Here is a 23,854-nt window from a genome sequence, read left to right on the forward strand (position 1 = left end):
ATCATTGCCACATTTCTAACAGGTTCAGCTAATTATTATAATGGTGCAGGAAGTAAGAAAAAAATGTGATGGTGATGATAAAGAGGCAACTACTGACAAGAAGATGGGGGAGTCCCTGATCTATACCTTGTGTCCAGAAGAAAGTCTCTTTCTCTCTTTGCTTACATTTATGGCATTTGGCAGACATCCTCATCCAGACTTACATTTATCTCATCCATACAACCGAGCAGCTATGGGGTTGAAGGCCTCGCTCTGGGGTCCAGGAGTGGAGTGGCTTGGTGTGGCTGGGATTTGAACTCACAACGTCCAAAGTCCAATGCCTCAACCACTAAGCTACCACCACTCACCACCACCACTATGCGGTCTCACGTTGGATCTCTCTCCATTCTACAAGGTATTAGGATTCATGGATGTTGTTAATTGCTAAACTGAACAGTGGTGCTTATATTCATGTGAATGCTGCTAATTAAATAACATACTTACCCATCGCTATAACATTTAGAAATCATTTTTAGGAAGGTCATCGACAGACTGTATTATTCATATTTTTAATCGACACTTACCAAAGCAATCAGGACATGTAAATATGAGGTAAATAATTTAATAAATTAACAAGTATACATGGTACAGCATATTAAATGTAAACAATTTTGTGGCAAATAAAAGATCTCATTTTTGACTACAGTGCACGTGTGGTAGCTGATGAAACGAAACCAAAAACGTTTAGCTAGTGTTATGTAGCGCTACAGTAGGATGTTGAGCAGCATGCAGGTTTATCAGGCCGAATTTCTCACCAAATCAGGTTAGGAGGACACAATACATACATCAAGTTTAAAGACTAAAAAGGGGAAGCATCAAGCATGTGAATCATATCTGAAGTAGCTTGCTGAATATTTTAAACTAATCAGGCAGGGCATCAATGTAGTAACATCCTACGCCTGAGGAGCCGTGTCCTTACTGAAACTAACACGTATAAGTTCAAGTAACACTTTTGTTTTGTTTAGTGGTAAAAAAAAAAAAAAAACAAAAAAAAAAAACAAAACAAGAAATGCATCATTTACTGAAAACACATTCTGAAATGAATTGGTGTTTTTACAACAAGCATCAAGAACTGCAATATTCCAGCACATGAGCACTGAATACCTCATGAATTTCCCCTCATAAAAACTTCAGTACTTAGTCCATCTTTACACATCGAACATTAATGTACTCCAATGCAGAAGACTGGCCTGAATCCTGCAGTGAGAATCTAATGAAGATCACTGGAGCAGGGACTCGATTGCAGCCTCTGGCCTGGATGAACGCTTCCTACAAACATGAGACAAAATATTAACGACTGGATCGTTGTACGCATTTGATTTTACGCTTTTAAAAAGAAACCCAGGGAACAAAGCTGTTTTGTTGTCACTACAGGGACTTTGTGTAAAATTGTAATTGTAATGAAAAAATTATAAACAGTAACTGGAGCAGGGTTTTAGAACATACAGTAATCTCATACCTTGTTTACACCAAGCAACTACGCGTTCATAGTTTCTCTCTTATGTGTCACTTTCTGTTATGTGTGGGTGAGTGCGGCTGTATAGAATACATTTTTTTGTTCAAGTAAGAAATGTTAGCCGCTATATCTCGCTGATAAAAACGCAAATGTACTTCACTCATCATGTGTAGAAAATGTGTGCATGCCCAGATGCTATGCAAAGTTACCGTACTGGGCATGCATCTCTTGCGCATGTGGGCATGATCGTTGCCACACTTAAGAAAAACAATTTCTCAGTAACAGATAGGAATAATATACATGAATGCGATCTGACCCACAATATTATTTTGGAAATTCACCTGCGAACAGTATCACATGGTGCTACGCTGTTTGCACAACTTTACGTTGCTATTGCATCACGCAGATGTGCCACATTACTACTAAGAACGTGCTCAAGCAGGAAGTGAAATGACTGCAGGTTGGTGGCCTTAAGGCTAACAAGATACATAAATTGAGCAATGCACTATTATGTGTGAAAAGAGATTGATTCTGGTTAATACGTTTTAAATATCATATATATATATATATATATACACACACACACACACACACACACACACACACACACAAAATGCAACCTCAATACTCACGGGGGTTACGTTCTAAATACATGTACTGTACTGTAAACAAAAATTGTAAATTACTTGTCATAAGTGTTTTATTTACTACTGTAAATGAATAATACAATAATAAAAGAGTTTTTCACACGTGTATATGTAATTTATCAGTAATGTTACACCGAACTTTCAAGCCACTCGCGGCTTCTCGCAAACTATTCGATATTTAGTCCGTTCCAAATTAAAAGTCGAGGTTGTGAGTATCAAGGTTGCAATTATCGATGTTTCACTGTAAATATATCTTAACAATACATATCTTCTTTGCAACTTCCAAGTTTTCTTTTTTTTTATTGAGGCATGCACAAGTCATGTTTAATGATATTTATATATATATAAATAAGTATATATATAAGTATATATGACAAGGCAATCTATCAGTTATAAGATGCTCAGTGTAAAATGGTCTTAGTTTTCATTGGTAAAAGATGAGTCTACACTATTAACCTAAATTTTTTTCTGCAGGATATGAATAGAGGAAATAAGATCTGACCTGCGCCCAGTCTTGGGTCTGGCCTTGCCACTCTTCGAGGTCCTGGGCCTCTCCAGCCTCATCAAAGACTGGCGCATGCTCTCCTCCGTATATGCAAAATACACGTGGGACAGATCCACCTCGAACGGCTGAAACGTAAGCAAACAGAACATTCAGAAAGCATTATCTAGTCAACAGTCTTTCACTGCATTAAGAGCATTACAGAATTGTATTATGAATTTAAGTGATATTTACATCCTTTTCCTTCTTGTCTGGAACAGGGGTTTGCTTTCTCATGTTGTTCCCTGTGTAGGCCACACATTTCTACAGGAAGAGAGATTTCAGTTTAGTGGAATATACCCACAAGACCGCCACATAGAGTGAAAATATTTTAAAGCACACACCAGTTGCCATTCCCCTATGTCTTCATTCCAGTGTACGTAATTCTCAATCATTTCCTAAAACACAAAAAGATTATGTTGATTAGATGTTGGGAGAAAAAAATCAGATTTAGTTTAGGAAATTCATAGTCATATAAAAGTGTCATATGATTAGGGAATATTTGATAATCCTTTAATGTAATACGTTATTTCAACATATTATTTCGAGAGATACTAACAAATACTGTAGAATCTTACCTGGTATTCCTGAGGGATAAAATTGTCTATGATTAGCATTTGCAGGCGGAGTTCTCTGCTGAGTTGGCGGATGTTCTCCAGTAGTCCCTCGATCTCTCTGTGATGTTCCTGTTGAAGATCCGCCATCTAAAATAAAAGAAGCATACTTAGAGCTTTAGTTTGCTTTGTTCCCAAGAATTCCTGGTATAACTGCATAACTGGAACAGGAACTGGAACACTCTTTCAAGTGCCTTGCTTTTCTCAACACTACTGTACGCTATTAGTAAATATTAATAATACACATTCTTTCATCCTTAATATGTCTTAAAACTTTTTTTTTTGCCCAATCACCATTGGTTTACATATTACAGTTTACTCCAACTGGATTTCTGAAAGCTGCTTTGTGGTAATGTCCAGTGTCTAAAAAGGAGATAATAATTTGTTAAAACCTGATCGAAAGCCCACAAGTGTACATTTTTTACAGCTGTGATTCCTGGGCCCTTGAGCATGGCCCTTAACCCTTTTCAAGATTCCTTTGCAATAATTTAGTATCAAAAGGCAAGATACAATATATGGACAAAAAAATTGTGGAACTGGCAATGCCTCTGCATAAAGCTATCTCTATAAAGACATAGCTTGCCAAGTCTGGGAGTGAAATAACTCAAAGGGTCCTGCACAAATCGCAGACCTGAACCAGAAACCTTTTGGGATGAACTGGAGCACTGACTGAACCCTATATCCTCTCATTCAACATTAGTCTCTGATCTAATGCTCTTTTAGCTGACTGATCACAAATCATGCTCCCAAATATAGTGAAAAGCCTTCCCAAAAAAATGAGAATATTAGAGCAAAGAGGAATTAAATCTGGAACAGGATGTTCACACAGCACATATAGTGTGATGATGAGGTGTTCACAAATTTAAGAAAACTGTCATGATGTTCATTCTGAAGAACATTTAAGACAAATAAACTCCCAAATACATAGACATATAACATTATGTATACACATTAAAAACAGGACTGCTCTGATCACACCAAATTATAATTCTATAACCAATTATAATTATAATGGCAGAAGCAAAATTCTTTACCACCCAAAGATTTTCATGAACATTTGAGCATACCTCTGACTTTGCTGCCATCAACATGGTCCAGACTTTCTTCAATTTCTTAGTCTTGCCTTGGGCCTCTTCTTGCAAACTGGTATATTTTTCCTCAATGTCCAAACGCTCTTGCTATTGGGAGACACAACAGACACACACACACATTCTGAGTAACACAGAACAATCCCAAATAAAACCAATCGTGACATCACCCAAACAAGGCCAGACCTGAGTTAATGAACTGACCTGCTGTAATGTCATTAGTGCTCAGTTTATTAGTGGTGCTAAACTGATGCTTATTTAGAAAGCCTACCTCCTTCTCCTCCAGTTCTCTGCGAAGCTGCTCGGCTCTTTTCCGTCTCTCCTCCAGCTCATTGTTGGATTCTTCTAGAAGCTTCTCCTGCTCCTCTGCCTTGGCCAACAAGTCAACTCCGCCAACAATTACCTTCTTCTCCAAAGCAGACAGTTTTTCAAGTAAAAGGTGGTGTTCCTGTCTGCAAACCAAAATGAGTGTCAAACAAACTGAATATTACAGGTCAGGTTCTAATAATTTGACCAGACAGGATCCTTTTAACTGAAGCTTAAAACCCTTCTAAATTCTAAAAATAAAAACCAAAAATACTCCACACCCTCCTTAACCTGAAATTTCAACATCTTAAATTTCCAAAGGTGGAATTCCTAAATTAACATATCTGTAACAGGTACTTACATCAGCAGCGATAAATACATCACTATATTAGCCAATTAGATTGTTGCTTACAAAAGATATGCATAAGGGCATTTATATTTTAGCCCATTTTGTTGCTCGAGCATATGGATAAAGAAAATAATTCCCAGGATAATTTCCCATTTCAGAGTCAAGACAAATGCAGAAATAATAATCTAAGTCTTCTTGTGTAAATAACATTTGGAAGTCACAAACCACAAGTAGTTAAAATCTAAATGGTTTGTAAAAGGACTCACTGGGCTTTGAGTAAGTCTTTCTCACGCTTCTCCAGCTCTGCTCGAGCTTTGTTGCGCTCCTCCTCCTCCATGTCCAGCTTGGCCTCCAGGGCCTTCCGCTCCTCCTCAATCTTCGCCTGCATCTCTGCCATCTTGCCTGGCGACACCTTCTTCTTTCCTGTAAGTGAAGGGGGAAAATGATTTATTTTATTTTTTTTTATGTATTTTTGCAGCTTTGGCTGTCTGCTTATCATTACTTTTTATTTTTTATGTCTGACTGGCCCTACGCCTCTGTCACAAAACATTATTAATCATATATAGTTGTGCAATCCTTAGTCATTTTATTTTGACGTGAAATGTGTGGGTGGAGTTGTTAAGGTCAGTGAAAACTTTTCTTCATTTGATGATTACTGAATAAGTAAAGTTAAGCCAGCTAAGTGACTAAACACATTACAAAATGTATCTCTGTTCGCACAATGCACCAAATCGCTGTTGATGTGTCATTAGAAATTAGCCAGATAAAATCATTTGGCAGACAAACAAAAGTGTGTGCGTAATTGTGCAGAAAACCCAACAAAAAAAGCTTGGCGTTGCATTAATAGCACCTGCTCATGTTTCCGCAATGTCGTTGGAAAACAGTTCTATAAAAGGCAATAGATACCACTGAGATAGCAAAATTAGCAGCCTACTTGCATCAGGGTTTTGTATAAGGAGAGATTCCATTTATAGAGAATTAATTGGATAGAAAAAGTTGGAATGCCGACAAGACGTTCACCCCAAACCCAGAAATGATTTTAGAGTTGAAAATAAATTCATGAAGCACTGAGGAGGAAACAAACCATATGAGTGTTAAAGTGAGACATTTGATTGGTCAACTTTCATTATTTAAAAATGGGAGTGTACCAGGGCCTACATTCAGAGACACAACTTCACAAGCCTGGTTCCTTCTTAAGAGCAATTTTTAAACAACTGAAATCTGACTTTATGCAAATATTTAAACCACACTATCACTGAATCATAAAAAAAAAAGACAATGGCCAAATTGTGACGGCTAGACGACTGGGTCAGAGCATCTCCAAAACTGCAGCTCTTGTGGGATGTTCCTGGTCTGCAGTGGTCAGTATCTATCAAAAGTGTTCCAAGGAAGGTGACAGTATTATGGATAAAGAGGATTTATCTAAAAACATTGAAGTAACACTGCAAGAGACCAGCCAGAAAGATAATACTGGCTTTAACTGGATCCCCCAGGGCAACGATCCTAAGAACACCTCCAAAACTTGAATAAAAAAATTAAAGTGACAATCATAAACGGTGACCAATCCGTGGAAAAGGGTCTGAGCGTGTAGACCCACAAACCTGAGTTCCTTTTGAGTAAAAGACAATCTTCTGACCCACTGAAATAATAATAAATAAAACTTACATTAAATTACCATTTTTGATATTATTTTGGCCTCGTATTAAAATAAAGAAGATAAACAATAAAATGTAAAAGTTTTCGAGTTTGAATGTCTTTAGCCTGGTCAGAAGTAAATTTTTGCCCTCAAATGCATATTATATACATTTTTAAAAAGAATGACAATGATAAATCAAAAACGGAAACACGACCACAACCGTGATGCTCGACAAATCGTCCGGAAAGGAAAGAACAAACATAAAAGAGAAACAGATAAAAGATAGATCAAAAGATTGAAAAGACTATTTTTCATCAGATCCTGTCATAGTGCCTGCAACTGACCCAGATTCAAAGACTCAGCTGCTAGTATGTTAAGTATCAGTCAACTGTTCACTTAATCCACTGTATTGCAGGGATGTTGGTTTATATCAAAGAAACAGGGGTGTAACTAAATTATTAATCCAAATAAACAAAACCAGCACTTAAAGAGAGGTTTGATAGTGACCATATAATAAGCTGCAGAAGTGCAGAGGTAATAAAAAGAACATGGCAAAGAAAGTAAGGGTGTAGTGCAGTGTGGCCGCTGTTTAATAATGATCATTTACTTGTAGCTAAATGTCCCCTAAATTGTCTTGCATCGAGTGGCTTTGGGCTTTCGTATGCATCAGCACTAAACCTGTGGCATTATAGAGAGCTTTACTGTAAACCACAGTTAGTGTGTGATGTCAGAGTGACTCAGCTGTTGTCTTGTTTGCTTTGGTTACTATAGGGGTATTTTTTTTAGTTTACCCTGGTATATAGTTAATGCCTGGCAGTGATGTTACCATGATGTCTTTTTGTGGTCTTGACTGCCTGTGAACTCTTTCTATGATGTTTTTCTCTGCCTATATCCTTCTTTCTCACTATGCCGTTGCTGTGTGCTTTGAAAGTGCCTGGAGGTTAGTGCACAGTTGAAAGAAAGAGGATTTATAATGGCCATATGGGATGAGCGTGTGCCATTGTGTTTACAACAGAATTCACATTGTATCTTCTTCTTCTTTCGGCTGCTCCCATTAGGGGTCCCCACAGCGGATCATCCGTCTCCATACCACCCTGTCCTCTATATCTGCCTCTTTTACACCAACTACCTGCATGTCTTCCCTCACCACATCCATGAACCTCCTCCTTGGCCTTCCTCTTTTCCTCCTACCTGGTGGCTCCATCTTCAGCATTTTTCTACCAATATAATTCATGTCCCTTCTCTGCACATGTCCAAACCATCTCAATCTCGCCTCCCTCACCTTGTCACCAAAACATCCTACATGTGCTGTCCCTCTAATAAACTCATTTCTAATCTTGTCCATCCTCGTCACTCCCAACGAAAACCTCAACATGTTCAGCTCTGCTACCTCCAGCTCCACCTCCTGTCTTTTACTCAATGCCACTGTCTCTAATCCATACAACATCGCAGGTCTCACCACAGTCCTATAAACTTTCCCTTTCATTCTTGCAGATACTCTTCTATCACAAATCACTCCTGTCACTCTTCTCCACCCACTCCACCCTGCCTGCACTCTTTTCTTTACTTCCCTAACACACTCTCCATTACTTTGCACTGTTGACCCCAGGTACCTGAACTCCTCCACCTTCTCCACCTCTTCTCCCTGCAACCGCATCACTCCACTGCCCTTCCTCTCATTCACACACATGTACTCTGTCTTACTCCTACTGACTTTCATTCCCCTTCTCTCCAGCGCATATCTCCACCTCTCCAGGCTCTTCTCAACCTGCTCTCTACTCTCACCACAAATCACAATATCATCTGCAAACATCATAGTCCAGGGAGACTCCTGTCTGACCTCGTCCGTCAACCTGTCCATCACCACTGCAAACAGGAAAGGGCTCAGGGCCGATCCTTGATGCAGTCCAACCTTCACCCTGAACCAGTCTGTCGTACCTACTGCACACTTTACTGCCGTCACACTGTCCTCATACATGTCCTGCACCACCCTCACATACTTCTCTGACACACCTGACTTCCTCATACAATACCACAACTCCTCTCTCGGCACCCTGTCGTACGCTTTCTCTAAATCCACAAATACACAATGCAGCTCCTTCTGTCCTTCTCTATACTTCTCCATCAACATCCTTAAAGCAAATAAGGCATCTGTGGTGCTCTTCCTCGGCATGAAACCATACTGTTGCTCACAGATGGTCACCTCTTCTCTCAACCTGGCTTCCACTACTCTTTCCCATAACTTCATGGTGTGACTGATCAACTTAATTCCCCTGTAGTTACTGCAGGTCTGCACATCTCCCTTATGCTTAAAGATCGGTACCAGCACACTCCTTCTCCATTCCTCAGGCATCCTCTCCCCTTCCAGAATCCTGTTAAACAATCTGGTTAAAAACTCCACTGCCATCTCTCCTAAACATCTCCACGCTTCTACCGGTATGTCATCTGGTCCAACCGACTTTCCATTCTTCATCCTCTTAATCGCTGCTCTCACTTCCTCCTTACTAATCCTATCTACATCCTGCTTCACCAACTCCACATCCTCCAACCTTCTCTCTCTCTGTTTTTCCTCATTTATCAGCTGCTCAAAATACTCCCTCCATCTTCTCAACACACTCTCCTCACTAGTCAACACATTTCCCTCTCCATCCTTTATTGCTCTAACTTTCAGTACATCCTTCCCAGCTCGGTCCCTCTGCTTGGCCAATCGGTATAAATCCTTTTCTCCTTCCTTAGTGTCCAACCTCTTATACAGCTCCTCATATGCCTTTTCCTTGGCTTTCGCCACATCCCTTTTAACCTGCTGCCGCATCTCCTTGTACTCCTGCCTACTTTCCTCATCACTCTGTCGATCCCACTTCTGTTTTGCCAACCTCTTTCCCCTAATGCTCTCCTGCACTTCCTCATTCCACCACCACGTCTCCTTGTCTTGCTTTCTATTTCCAGATGTCACACCAAGTACTTTTCTAGCTGCCTCCCTCATCACTCCTGCAGTAGTTGCCCAATCATCCGGCACCTCTTCACCACCACCGAGCCCCTGTCTGACCTCTTTCCTGAACCTCACACTACACTCTTCCCCCTTCAGTTTCCACCATCTTATTCTTCTTTCAAACCTTACTTTCCTCCTCTTCTTCTTCGCCTCCAAAACCATCCTACAGACCACCATCCGATGCTGTCTAGCTACACTGTCCCCCGCCAACACCTTACAGTCTCCAATCTCCTTCAGGTTGCAACTCCTACACAGAAGATAATCCACCTGTGTGCACCTTCCTCCACTCTTATACGTCACCCTATGATCCTCCTTCTTCTTAAAATACGTGTTCACCACTGCCATTTCCATCCTTTTAGCAAAATCTACCACCATCTGCCCTTCCACATTCCTCTCCTTAAAACCATACCTACCCATCACCTCCTCATCACCTCTGTTCCCTTCACCTACATGCCCATTGAAGTCTGCCCCAATCACCAATCGTTCTTTCCTAGGTACACCATCTACCACTTCATCTAATTCACTCCAGAATCTTTCTTTCTCCTCCATCTCACAGCCGACTTGTGGAGCATAGGCACTGATGACATTTATCATCATCCCTTCAACTTCCACCTTCACGATCATCACCCTATCAGAAACTCTCTTCACCTCCACTACACTCTTACTGTACGCTTCCTTCAGAATCACCCCTACACCATTTCTCTTCCCATCCACACCATGATAAAACAGTTTAAACCCACCTCCAATGTTCCTGGCCTTACTCCCTTTCCACTTGGTCTCCTGAACACACAACACATCTACCTTTCTCCTCTCCATCATATCAGCTATCTCTCTCCCTTTACCCGTCATAGTACCAACCCGAACCTCTACTCTCCTACACTGCTCCTTTTCCTGCCGTCTCTGTAGACGCCTTCCTCCTCTCCTTCTCCTCCTTCGGCCAACAGTAGCCCAATTTCCACCGGTACACTGTCGGCTAACGATACCTGTGGCGGTCGTTGTTAACCCGGGCCTCGACCGATCCGGTATGAAATTCTCATTTGTGATCCGCATATTTGATTTGGCACATGTTTTACGCTGGATGCCCTTCCTAACGCAACCATCCCCATTTACCCGGGCTTGGGACCGGCACTGAGAGTACACTGGCTTGTGCCCCCCTAATGGCTGGGTTAGAATTCACATTGTATATGAAGCATAAATGACCTTCCATCCAGTCCACAACACTTAGTTTTCTAATATAAGCACTACCGAAAGCTTTATAAAAATTAGTTTGTGAACAATATTGCCTATCAAACCAACAATGCCGGTATACTGTGTAGCTGTAATTACAACACTGAAGAGACATCCTGCTTCCCTATGTCAGAGTAATGATCATCAGTTCTTCAACACATTGCAACAGCAGACATAATATATTGCAGATTTGCAGAATTTTATGCATCCATAGAGACTACACAAAGTGTGTGATTATAATACAGAACAGAGTGGATTATGTACGAACAAGCTGCATGTCTTGCAAAGCTGCAACGTCTGTATATTACAAAGAAGTACAGCAATTGGAGAACAAAATGAGACACAGACTGCTTTTTTTTTTTTTAATCTCATTACAGACACAAGCAACAATGGCAAAAAGGTGACAAATAAAATCTACCAGACACTTTCACTTTTAATTGAAACCTACCTAAAAACTATTCTGTACATTTCACAGTACATTTTTTCTACAACCTCAAAAATATCAAGTTCATATTCTTCTTCTTCTTTCGGCTTCACCTATTAGGGGTCGCAACAGGGGTTCATCTGTCTCCATACACCCCCTGTCCTCTACATCTGCCTCTTTCAAACCAACTACCTGCATGTCTTCTCTCACCACATCCATAAACCTCCTCCTTGGCCTTTCCTTCTCCTCCTTCCTGGTGGCTCCATCCTCAGCATTCTCCTATCGATATACCCCATGTCCCTCCTCTGCACATGTCCAATCCATTACAATCTCACCTTCCTCACCTTGTCTCCAAAACGTCCTACTTGCGCTGTCCCTCTAATGATCTAATTTCTAATCCTGTCCATCCTCGTCACTCCCAACAAAAACATCTTCAGCTCTGCTACCTCCAGCTCCACCTCCTGTCTTTTACTAAATGCCACTGTCTCTAACCCATACAACATCGCAGGTCTCACCGGAGTCCTATAAACTTCCCCTTTCACTCTTGCAGACACTCTTCTATCACAGATCACTCCTGCCACTCTTCTCCACCCACTCCACCCTGTCTGCACTCTTTTCTTCACTTCTCTAACAACATTACTTTGCACTGTTGACTCCAGGTACCTGAACTCCTCCACCTTCTCCACCTCTTCTCCCTGCAACCGCACCACTTCACTGCCCTCTCTCTCATTCACACACATGTACTCTGTCTTACTCCTACTGACTTTCATTCCCCTTCTCTCCAGTGTCTACCTCCACCTCTCCAAGCTTTTCTGAACTTGCTCCCTACTCTCACCACAAATCACAATATCATCCGCAAACATCATAGTCCAGGGAGACTCCTGTCTGATCTCGTCCGTCAACCTGCCCATCACCACTGCAAACAGGAAAGGGGTCAGAGCCAATCCTTGATGCAGTCCAACCTCCACCTTGAACCAGTCTGTCATTCCTACTGCACACTTCACTGTTGTCACATTGTCCTCATACATGTCCTGCACCACCCTCACATACTTCTCTGACACATCCACAAACACACAATGCAACACCTTCTGACCTTTTCTATACCTCTCCAACATTCTCAAAGCAAATAATGCATCTGTGGTGCTCCTCCACGGCAAGAAACCATACTGTTGCTCGCAGATGGTCACCTCTTTTCTCAGCCTGGCTTCCACTACTCTTTCCCATAACTTCATGGTGTGACTGATCTACTTTATTCCCCTGTAGTTACTGCAGGTCTGCACATCGCCCTTATTTTTAAAGATCGTTATCAGCACACTCCTTCTCCATTCCTCAGGCATCCTCTCACCTTCCAAAATCTTACTAAACAATCTTGTTAAAAACTCCACTGCCATCTCTCCTAAACATCTCCATTCTTTTACTGGTATGTCATCTGGTCCAAACGACTTTCCACACTTCATCCTCTTAATCGCTGCTCTCACTTCCTCCATATTAATCCTATCCACTTCCTTTTCACCTGCTGCAGCATATCCTTGTACTCCTGCCTACTTTACTCATCACTCAGTCAATCCCAATTCTGTTTTTCTTTTTACTTATGCTACCTGCACATACTCATTTCACCACCACGTCTCTTTGTCTTCCTTTCTATTTCCAGATGTCACACCAAGTACCTTTCTAGCTGTCTCCCTCATCACTTCTGCAGTAGTTGCCCAATCATCCAGCACCTCTTCACCACCACCGAGCCCCTGTCTGACCTCTTTCTTGAAACTTATACTACAGTTTTCCTCCTTTAGTTTTCACCATCTTATTCTTCTTTCAGTCTTCACTCTCCTCCCCTTCTTCTTCACCTCCAAAACCATCCTACAGACCACCATCCGATGCGGTCTAGCTACACTGTCCCCTGCCCTCACCTTACAGTCTCTAATCTCCTTCAGGTTGCAACTCCTACATAGAACATAGTCCACCTGTTTGCACCTTCCTCCACTCTTATACGTCACCCTATGATCCTCCTTCTTCTTAAAATAAATCACCTCTTATCATCTCATCACCTCCTCGTCACCTCTGTTCCCTTCACCTACATGGCCATTAAAGTCTGCCACATTCACCAATCGTTCATTGCTAGGTACACCATCTACCATTTCATCTAACTCTCTCCAGAATTTTTCCATCTCCTCCATCACACAGCCCACTTGTGGAGCATAAGCACTGATGGAATTTATCATCAGCCAAGTTCATATTAAAGATCACTAATTGATGACTGGTAGGATGCCATGTTTCTTGATTCAAACTCATTCCTACATTTCAGTTAATCGGACACACAATATTAAATATTGTTTTATGCTAATACAAAATTTTTTTTTACTAAAAGAGACACCAAAATTAACATATTAATCATTTATCCTAATCAGTTTATTGGAAAAAGATGTTCAGAAATCCCCCTAATTTACGGTATGAGTAAACGCGTCTGTGCATGTTATCAATGTACAACTTGATTAGAGATTAATTTGTGGTTAACTTAATTAGCCACAGACTGCATCATTAAACCATTAACTTTTCACTAGAACCCCAGCTAGCATTACGTGCAAGAGAGAGAGAGAGAGAGAGAGAGAGAGAGAGAGAGAGAGAGAGAGAGAGAGAGAGAGAGAGAGAGAGACTCCAACCTCGTCTTTTCCTGCGCCTCTCTCCACCGTCTGCAGCATCGTCCTCCCCTTCGTCCATCTCGTCAGAACCGCTGCCCTCTGACCCAGAGATCTCTTCTCCTGGAAATATTAGACAGTCAAGCCTTGTGGATTACATCCTTTTTATATTTCTGAATCCTTATATTTAAAGCATTAACCTATTTTTGCAATGAATATTTACAATCTAACGCTATGTAGATATTGTGTATTCAAATGTTATTCTAATTGCTCACTGTGTTCTTCTCAAGCATTCGTGGCACCAAAATATACAGTGTACAAAAATACAGTGAAAAAATATCTCAGATGCAGATTGATAATACTTCGAGCATGAGCGCTGCGGCTCTGTTTAAACACTGGCCTACAGATCAGACTTAAAATGATGATATTGGAGCTCTTGTGAAACATCTGTGTGATACTATAATTAGAATAGCCATTTATACTTTCAATGAAATGGTACAAATGCTTGATAGTTGTTCTTGTGTACCTTCTTCCAACTTTTTCTTGAGCTCTTCGATCTCCTTCTGAAACTGGCGCAAAAGTGCATCTTTGGGGTCTTCGTTGATTCTTGCTTTATTCTTGATATTCTTTGCACGGTTAGCATAGCGCAAGGTGCTGATGGTCTCATCATAGTTGTAGTCCGCTGGCCCAATGTTTGCGCACTAAAGGAAGAGCAATAATTGAATTTAACCTTAAAATAAGGCAAATTCCTATTTTATTAGTTCTGCCTTGCAGTCATGCTGACGGTGCATCCAAAACAAACCAAAACAAACTCTAAATCTAATCAATTATTCAAGATCTCTGAGAATTTGTGTGCGTGTTTGTGTGTGTCTTTACCATCATGGTCTTGGAGTTTCCGCCCAGAGAGTCCTGCAGCAGGCGTGTGAGTTTGGAATTCCTGTAGGGCACGTGTGTGCTCTTCCCATCCACCAAAGCGGAGATCACGTTCCCCAGAGTCGACAGGGACAAGTTGATCTTCGTGGCCTCTTTAAGACGCTGGCCAGTGGCTCCTGTCTTTCCCTGCCTCTCAGATCCCTGACCACCAAGAAGCATCCATCGCAGAACATTAGTTCAATGAAACAGAAGAAAAACGTTCATGTTTGGCTTGTTTTTTTGTTTGCTCCCCTCACCGCAAGGTCCACCAGGTGCAGTTTGCCCATGCGCACATGCTGGTTTCCATCGATGCCCTTCTCGCTGCACTCGATGGTGATGGTGAAGATGGCGTGAGATCGGGAGCTGTGCTCATTCATGTTGGTAGCACCAACCGAGCCTGCAGAAACAAAGACAGGTGGCTTCGTGTAATTGGTTCATTCTTATCAATAAAGGACACATTTATTTGTCTATACATACACATCTACAAAACAATAAAAAATATTATACGACACTACCACTGTCTCTTATAATTTAACAATTTAACTTCATGTCTTCTCCACTAACTTCTTCATCTCTATCTTATGCCATATTAGAACCACACTCACTGACCACTGTATTAAGAACACATGCACACCTGTTGTTTATGCATGTAATTATCCAACCAGCAATTTGACAGCAGCAGAATGCTTAACATCATGCAGATACACACGAAGAGCCTCAAATCACATCCATAAGAATGTGAGGAAACATTAGAATAATATATGAAAAAAATTATAATAATAATTTTAAAAAAGTTATCTTAGTGACTTCAATTTATGGTTGTTTGTACCAGACTTGCACTTTTGGCACTGGACCAGGCAATGATTTTTCCTATCTTGACCTGTTCAGTTTGGGTCAGCTTATGCCCACTGTAGCCTCAGATTCCTGTTTTCAGTTGACAGAAATAAAATGCAATGTGGTGTTCTGATATTGTACCCCATCTGCATCACAGCGATACATTCTGAGAAGCTTTTATGCTCACCACTGTTTTAAAGAGGTTATCAGATTTGCTGAAATCTTCCAATCAACAAGAACTAAAATTCACTGAATGTTTTTTGTTTTACACACCATTCTGTGTAAATCCTAGACAAATTCTGAAATACTTAACCCAGGTCACCTGGTACCAACAAATGCCATATCAGTCATAAGAGATCCCTTAAAGTGTGACTCATGTGACTGGCTAACTGTATAACTGAATGAATGGAAAGACGTGCATTACTTCATACTACAGTGGCTGGAAAGTGAACTTTGGACCTACACAGAAGCCCAGAACCAGCATCCAGGTGTTGCTGATGTTTATGACAAGCATGGACCAGAAACATGCAAACAGTAAAAAAACTCTTACGATTCTTGTGCCCCAGAGTCATAATTCGGTCCATATCGTCAGCATTGTTCACAACGTAGCCGGATAGGTCTTTAATGTAGACTCCCACATCTGGCCGTTCTTTCACCTGGTTTGGGGATTTTTTTTTCCAAAAACGTGCAAATGAGTTAATGGAACTTGTGAATAGTCAAGTCAAGTCAAGTCAAGTCAAGTTTATTTGTATAGCGCTTTTCACAACAGACATTGTCTCAAAGCAGCTTCACAGAAAACAACAGTGAAGGTGAATGGTGTGCGTTTGTCCCTGATGAGCAAGCCGTGGCGACAGTGGCAAGGAAAAACTCCCTTAGATGATATGAGGAAGAAACCTTGAGATATGAGGAAGAAACCTTGAGTTTGAATACACTAAACATGTAAGGAATATTCGAAGGAAATGAGAAGTTGAAGAGATAAAAGCATGAGAAAGAAACTCCTGACAGGTCCACATTTTATCATACCATCAGTTCATAACCACAGGTTACCAAATCAGTTCCTGGAAACTCATTATCAGATGCCTAGTCATCCTTGTTAAAAATAAATTAATATATAAATAGCATGATTTATCACTGTGCTAAGACAGTTGGTGGAAAGAATAAAACAGCATTAATCACTATAGACCTGATTGGTTAGCCTATACTCCTGTGGTGTAAGCTTAATTTGCTGATTAATTCCAGTGTGTTCCTATTTTAGTTGGATTCTTGATAATAAAATAAGATGCTTCACTGAAGGTGAATGAGGGACGCAAAACATCTGCCAATTTACAGCCCGGTTTTGCATTTCTGTATTAATAGAAAGGTCATGCACCATCAAAAAGTGATGATTACTTAATAGTTTCTTAATCAATGATCAGTGTGTAGGCAGTCTGTTTCTCACCTCCAGTCTCTGCAACTGGTCCTTCCCCAACAAGTCCCTCACTTCCTCATTATAGATCTCCAAGTATGAGACTCTAACTAAGAACCTGCAATTGTTAGAAATATGAAGATTTGGTCAGCGGTGCATATGTGGGTTCTTTGTGGGATTAATGAAATGAAAAATATGTATTGACATGTAAATACAAAAATACATTAATTATAAATATACAGGTGTCATCCTAAAACCAACACTTCTGAACAGCTCACATAAAACAAGTTTCAGTAGCTGGTCTAATAATGTTTCCCCCTGTTAGTGTAAACCAATAAAACAAGCTAAAACCAGCACAGCTCGCACCATAGGAAAAAGTAAATGCATTACACAGTGAATGGTAGAAAAATTTACATTCAGGCACTGATGATGTACTCACCTGGTGTCTCCCTCCGCTTTAGCAATGTGGCCGAAAATGTGAGCAAATGAATTGGGTATAATCCCTCTCAGCTCAGGAACTGCTCTCACTCCCTCCATGGTGAAGGTTTTCCCTGTGCCAGTTTGTCCATAAGCAAATATGGTTCCTGGGGAGAAATTAAAGACCACAAGAAAACGTCCACTGTTATTCCATATACAAGCATTGGGCCTCTTTTATCAAACTAACTACAAACAAATTTCTTCACATATCCTTCAAAGGAGTGTTTATACAAGAAATTCTGTTATAAAATCCACAATCCTGTATTCATATCTACTGAGGGTGTGCAAATTTTAAAACAACATGATTAGCCTTAAATAAACCTAGATTTTAAAACCTACAATTTCCCAAATAACAGCTTTTTATATACAGAACATGTTGAGTTTAAACACCTTTTTTTTTTTTTTTTTTTTATGAGATTTACAGTGTTTTGCAGACACTGTTATCCAGACAACTTTGAGAAAAATTGTAAGGAATATATATAAATGCATACTTCTGCAAGTTCACGGTTAATTCAAGTATATTGTGTCTAAATTATATAAAGATGTACAAAGAAAAATCAGATTTGCCACAATTCTTGTAAATCCAACAAAGAAAATTTGTCTGCTATGGATTACACACATTTCAACACAAACTTACTAAAAGGTTAATAAGGGAAACTTATATTCATATTCTTTTACATAACTTCAGAATCAACTAGTAAGAAAAATAGACTGCAGAAAATATTAAAACACGAGTAACATGTAAATTATAGGGCCGTGCCTAAACCATCAGTTGTCTTATATAGAGGAAGAGTGGGTACGGAGTCAATAGGCCTATTGGTGGTACTACAACTACTGTACAAATCCATAATACAACACATGCCATATTATATAATGTCATTATTTAGCTTTCTTCCCGTGGGCTCACCACCTGCAGGAGGGACCGTAAGGGACGGTGCTGTGAGGATTGGGCAGCAGTCGAAGGCGGGGGTCTGCTTAGACTGCTGCCCCCGCGACCCGAATTACGGATAAGCGGGAGAAAATGAATGAATGAATTATTTAGCTTTATAAAAAAAAAATAATAATAATAATTACACCTCATGGTTCAATAGCTTGCAGATCCACCTTTAGCAGCAATAACAAAGTAACTATGTTCTGTATGACCATCAGTCTCTCACATCATTGTGGAGGAATTTTGGCCCACTATTCTTTATGTTACTTAATTTCATTGAGGTTTGTCAGAATTACACAGTCTGGCTTTGGGTTTAAGTTGCTAGGGTGTCCACCTTTTCATTCGTAAATAATGTACCTCGGTGTAGAATTATAAGCTTTAAATTGTATGAAAATGGCCTTATAACCCTGGCTAGACTGATAGGTCAACAAATGTGTCTTTAAATCACTGCTGATATCTTTTGTCCTTGGCATTCATGAATGCTTATGAAACAGCAAATGACTTATATCAACACCTTGGGTGGTTCCATGAAATTCCGGAGTAAGAACAGGCGCTTTGAGGATGGATTGGACTGTAGTTAATGTCAACAGTCTGCTACACTGACTCAGGAATACAGTTCGCTTCTGATCATCATCACTGTACCCCGCAACATTGTATATCTGCTTCAAATGGACATTCGGTGCAACCCAGGTGAGGATGGGTTCCCTCTTGGTTTCTTCCTTATGCCATCTTGGGGAGTTTTTCCTTGCCACAGTTGCTCATCAGGGACAAACGAACTTACAAAGAACATATTTACTTTTAATCGCCACATTATCTGTGTAAAGCTGCTTTGAGACAATGTTCATTGTTAAAAGCGCTATACAAATAAAAATGAATTTAGTTTAATTATATATATAGAGTGTCAAACTTAAGGGGGCATTTTTTTATTTAGTTTTCTTTTTAATCAGAACACATGCACACACACAGACCCTTCATCCCTGGTTTTACCTATCAGAACATAAGTTGTCTGTACCTGAAAAATAAATTAGTATGTATTTGTGTAAATATGTAATTTTATTTGAATTAGATAGAATATAAGATTTGACCTAAGCTGATGATAATTTGTGGCCTTATTTACTGCCCCACAGGCAGCTTTCTCAAATTAAAAAAGAAAAAATTATAAGACAGTACTAGTAACAGAACTCCCACGTTCTTAATTTGCATTCACTCAAGCCTGAGAATGTTACAATTTCAAGTTCAATTTCTAGATAAAATCAGTGTGAAGGAAAACAAAACGCTTCCATAAGCAGGGAAATTTTCATATGCCGTTTCGTTTAATACGGCAGAACATTTTATTTATGCTGGGGCAAACTGCAGTCACACTTGTTTTTTTTCGGTTCCTCCTACATCGATCAAATCTGCTATAAATGTGGGGCCTCTACCGCTGCACAAATTGACACACCCAAAATATTCTATAAAGGAGAAATGGTAGATAAGGCAAGTTAACAAAGATAAACACAGTACTGCACTGATAGTCCAATTAAAGAGCAGTAATTAGGTTTTTCTTAAACACATCCTTTTACTATGCCACCTTTGCATTGTCAAGTATATAAAACTATATAAAGCAATCTATATAGCTGCCCGCATCAGATTTAAAACACTGTGGATTAACTATAACTGCACTCCCTACAATCCTCAACCACTGCTTGACTGGTCCCACCATCTATCTGGGTACAAGGAAGACAAGCTTCCAGGATCTTTTTTGTCTTGGCACCGAGTTGGTGGAATTAATTTTCACTTGATATCCAAACATCTGTGTCTCTAGCAGTCTTCAAATGGCCAATCACTTTCAGAGTTTCCCGAAGTAGCACTTCTTTAATTTCTCTCCCAACACAGTTTTAAACAGATGATATTCTTAGTCTGTACCCTAATAAACCAACATTTGAATATATGTATTTATGGGAGACGGCAGAGCACATTTTAAGTCACTCTGTACAAGGGCTTACTTACATTTTAATTCATGGAAGCTATCATGATTACTTTCATGATAGGGAGAAAAGGTGAAAATGGAGCACAACATGCAACATTTTTAATGCAACAGTAGACATAACATGAGCTAATGTAAACTATAATTCATGTAAACCTTGACTTTAAAGCCTATAATTTCCCAGATAGCTGCATTTTTATATACAGATCATATTGTCTAGGTTGCAGAAACATGGTTGTACAGGAGTCTTATAGAAGAGCTTTGGGTTCTCCATTAAAAACAATTTCCTGTGATAGTTCACAAAGTCATTGACTATCGAGAATATTTTGTAAAAAAAAAAAATAATTCTGCCAAAAATATCTTGTAAATCTGACATGGAATTTTCACCTCCTTTGGATTACACAAACATTTCACCACAAAAGGTTAATAAGTCAGACCCAATAGTCATAGACTACAAAGACGACATGCTCTTGTTAGTTCTGTTGGTTTAATCAACTTCCACTAAATGTCCAAACAGCTGGGTATCTAAAAAAAAAGGTTAAAACTGAGCTCTCTTTAAAAAAATAATAATAATAAAGAAAAAAAAGAAATTTTTTTTTTTTTTTTTTTTAAAGGTTACGATGGAGCAAAATATGCAACGTTTTTAATGTTCATCTTTAAAAAAATAAAAAGTGAATTAAAGCTGGCCTCACATGACTCGAAATGTGTTCACGTAAATAAACCAAATGAAAAATTACCTCCTTAGAGATATTTATTCACATACCATTATATCCCTCCAACACCGAATCAATAATGGGTCTGGCTGTTAAATTGTACACATCGAGCTGTTTGCTTTCAGGCCCGAACACGGTGTCGAAGGTGAAGGTTTTGGGTGGTTCGTTGGTCATCTCAAGCTTGTTCACCGTAATAGTTCCTCGGATTTCGTCCACAGACACCGACTGCTTGTATCCTGTGGCCTTCTCTTTTTGGTTTAGAGGTCGACATCGGACCACCACCTTCACAGTGTCGCTCACCTCCAACTTCTCGTGCTTGTTGCTCTGCAAGGAAGCACCAGAGAGATTGTCAGAACAGCAGAACATCTCCATCTCCATCTCCACATCATTACATTATGATATCATAAAACAGTGAGATACGAAATAAAAAAAGATTAATCAAAAATACATTCATGTAAACATGTCCAATAATAGCTTTTTCTGCCTAAAATAAAACAGCACAGCTTTGCTGTAGTATGTTTAATATCTGCTTCACAAAGCTGCTAAGCAGCCAATACATTAGCACATATAACCTTTAGCTCGTAGCTATGGCTATTTATTATTTCTAATTATTATTTATTTATTAGCTACGTATAGTAAATAGTACAAATGTATAACTGTAAAGCTTCAGAGGTTTATGCTAAGATGTGCTAAGCTAGCCTAGCCAAAATGAAGTTAGTTGTCTTGACAACCATCGGTATTTTGCTAGCGGGGTTTGCTAGCTAACGGCTAAAGCCCAAATATCATCTCGGGTTTTTATTTATATTTTTAAGTATTTTTGTATAAACAAACGCCACTGTCAAGACGCAACTGCAGCAGATAATTAATATATAAACGCGTATCAGTGAATAACACGAAGACGCGAAAATGTCTGCCGTTTATCGGTACATGTAGCACGGAACCTAGCAAGCTAATAGGTAGGGATGAAAATGTAGGAACCTCGGGATGAGTAGGGGGTTAGAAAGATGGACATTTTACACGCTTACCGGCATTTTATTAATCTTCAGTATGCTGTATGGAGGTCAAGAAAGAAAATGAGCTTCCTGTCGGATGAACAGTGGGTCGGACTATGTTATTTGTCCATGCTCAGATGCCCATCCCAAACAGCAGCCCTGAGGGGGATAAGATCACCGGGATACACTGAGACTGCGCACTGACTCACGCACTCTCGCTCGCGCACACTCGCGCGCACACACACACACACACACACACACACAGGTTTAAATGTATTAGGAGGACTTTGTCAAGTAGTACCGTGGTTTAAAGGGACACATCTTTCGCATTGTGCTACAGTGATGCTATAAAAAAAATCGATTTGGCCCTAAGTGAGACAAATTTCTCTTCAGAATTCCTCTACACGAAATGACACTCATTTCAGAAAGGCCTGACATTATAGTCCTATATGAGGACCTGCCTCAGACAGACATACCATTATCATGTTAACAATACAGCAACAAGACATAACACGGCATTAGATAAACAGACATGTATGTTTTATTAATCCTTAATTAAACACAAAAAAGACAAGGCACTTTCTAAATGTCATAAAGATGGGACATAGACAGAACTCAATTAAATGAGAGTATGCAAAAGCATACAACCATTGAGAATAATTGAAAAGATGTATGATGGGAAATGGCTTTGTTTAGGATTATAAAAGGGCAAAGAAATGAGAATTAATGTTCTACATTAATAAAATAAATTGTATTGCTTAATAATATCAAACCAACATTTATAACCTAAATAAAAACAAGCTAGCATTTCCCCTTTGGTGTCTATTTTCTTCAGATCCCTATAAAATAAGGTAATCACTCAGAAGATATGAGCAGTGTGTACTGAACATGACCAATACCTGCTTGCTACTGTACCAAATATTAACATTGACTTTCTCAGGTGTTCAAATACTTATTTGCAGCTGTATCATACAAATAAATAGTTTAAAAAATCATACATTGTGATTTCTGGATTTTTTAGATTATGTCTCTCACAGTGGACATGCACCTACGATGACAATTTCAGACCCCTCCATGATTTCTAAGTGGGGGAACTTGCAAAACAGCAGGGTGTTCAAATACTTATTTTCCTCACTGTATATAGTCCCTGAATGTTTTTATTAGACAACGTGTTCTCATAAAACAGGTCTCAGCCACACACATCACATACACACTAGCAAACTAAATCCTTAATACATCTTAAAACGTCACACAAAATCTCAATCACCTCAAGAAATGTTCTCAGTACAAGGAGCAACACACAGATACTATTCACATTTCCAGTGCTTCACTCCAGTGACCAAAGGATAATCAGCCAAATCTTATTAATTGTAATTTTTGTGAATTACCTGTTTACTGTGTGATTTAGAGAAAGCGTACCACAGGGTGCAGAGAGAGGAGTTGTGGATTTGTTTGAGGAAGTCAGTTGTGTCAGAGAAGTATGTGAGGGTGGGGCAGGACATGTATGAGGACAGTGTGACAGCAGTGAAGTGTGAAGTAGAAATTACAGACTGGTTCAAGGTGAAGGATATGGACTGCATCAAGGATCGGCTCTGAGCCCTTTCCTGTTTGCACTCATGATGGACAGAATGACGGACGAGGTCAGACTGGAGTCTCCGTGGACTATGATGTTTGC

At 39.7% G+C, this 23,854-nt stretch overlaps 1 protein-coding gene across 1 annotated transcript; it reads right to left on the reverse strand.

Moving 5' to 3' along the window:
- Positions 1-585: 585 nt before the first annotated feature.
- kif3a (kinesin family member 3A) lies at positions 586-22,438 on the reverse strand. Its single transcript, XM_083547062.1, has 17 exons — positions 22,213-22,438; positions 21,238-21,511; positions 17,540-17,684; positions 17,134-17,218; positions 16,246-16,351; positions 15,119-15,258; positions 14,826-15,023; positions 14,476-14,650; positions 13,974-14,072; positions 5,307-5,463; positions 4,657-4,837; positions 4,365-4,475; positions 3,262-3,387; positions 3,028-3,081; positions 2,879-2,947; positions 2,645-2,772; positions 586-1,308 (listed from the first exon to the last, which is right to left on the reverse strand). The coding sequence occupies exons 1-17, from the start codon at positions 22,216-22,218 to the stop codon at positions 1,260-1,262; spliced, it is 2,103 nt and encodes a 700-aa protein (XP_083403188.1). The 5' UTR covers positions 22,219-22,438; the 3' UTR covers positions 586-1,259.
- Between the last annotated feature and the right edge of the window lie 1,416 nt (positions 22,439-23,854).

Source organism: Silurus aristotelis (assembly GCF_946808225.1).
Source record: "Silurus aristotelis genome assembly, chromosome: 7".
NCBI classification, from domain to species: domain Eukaryota; kingdom Metazoa; phylum Chordata; class Actinopteri; order Siluriformes; family Siluridae; genus Silurus; species Silurus aristotelis.

What these genes read in the sequence shown, in the direction of transcription:
- kif3a (XM_083547062.1), bottom strand. An exon ending in CAAGAAAAAGTTGGAAGAAG is followed by an intron (nt 14,073 to 14,475) that starts GTACACAAGAAC and finishes TAATATTTCCAG; the next exon opens with GAGAAGAGATCTCTGGGTCA. An exon ending in AGACCCAAGACTGGGCGCAG is followed by an intron (nt 1,309 to 2,644) that starts GTCAGATCTTAT and finishes TCATGTTTGTAG; the next exon opens with GAAGCGTTCATCCAGGCCAG.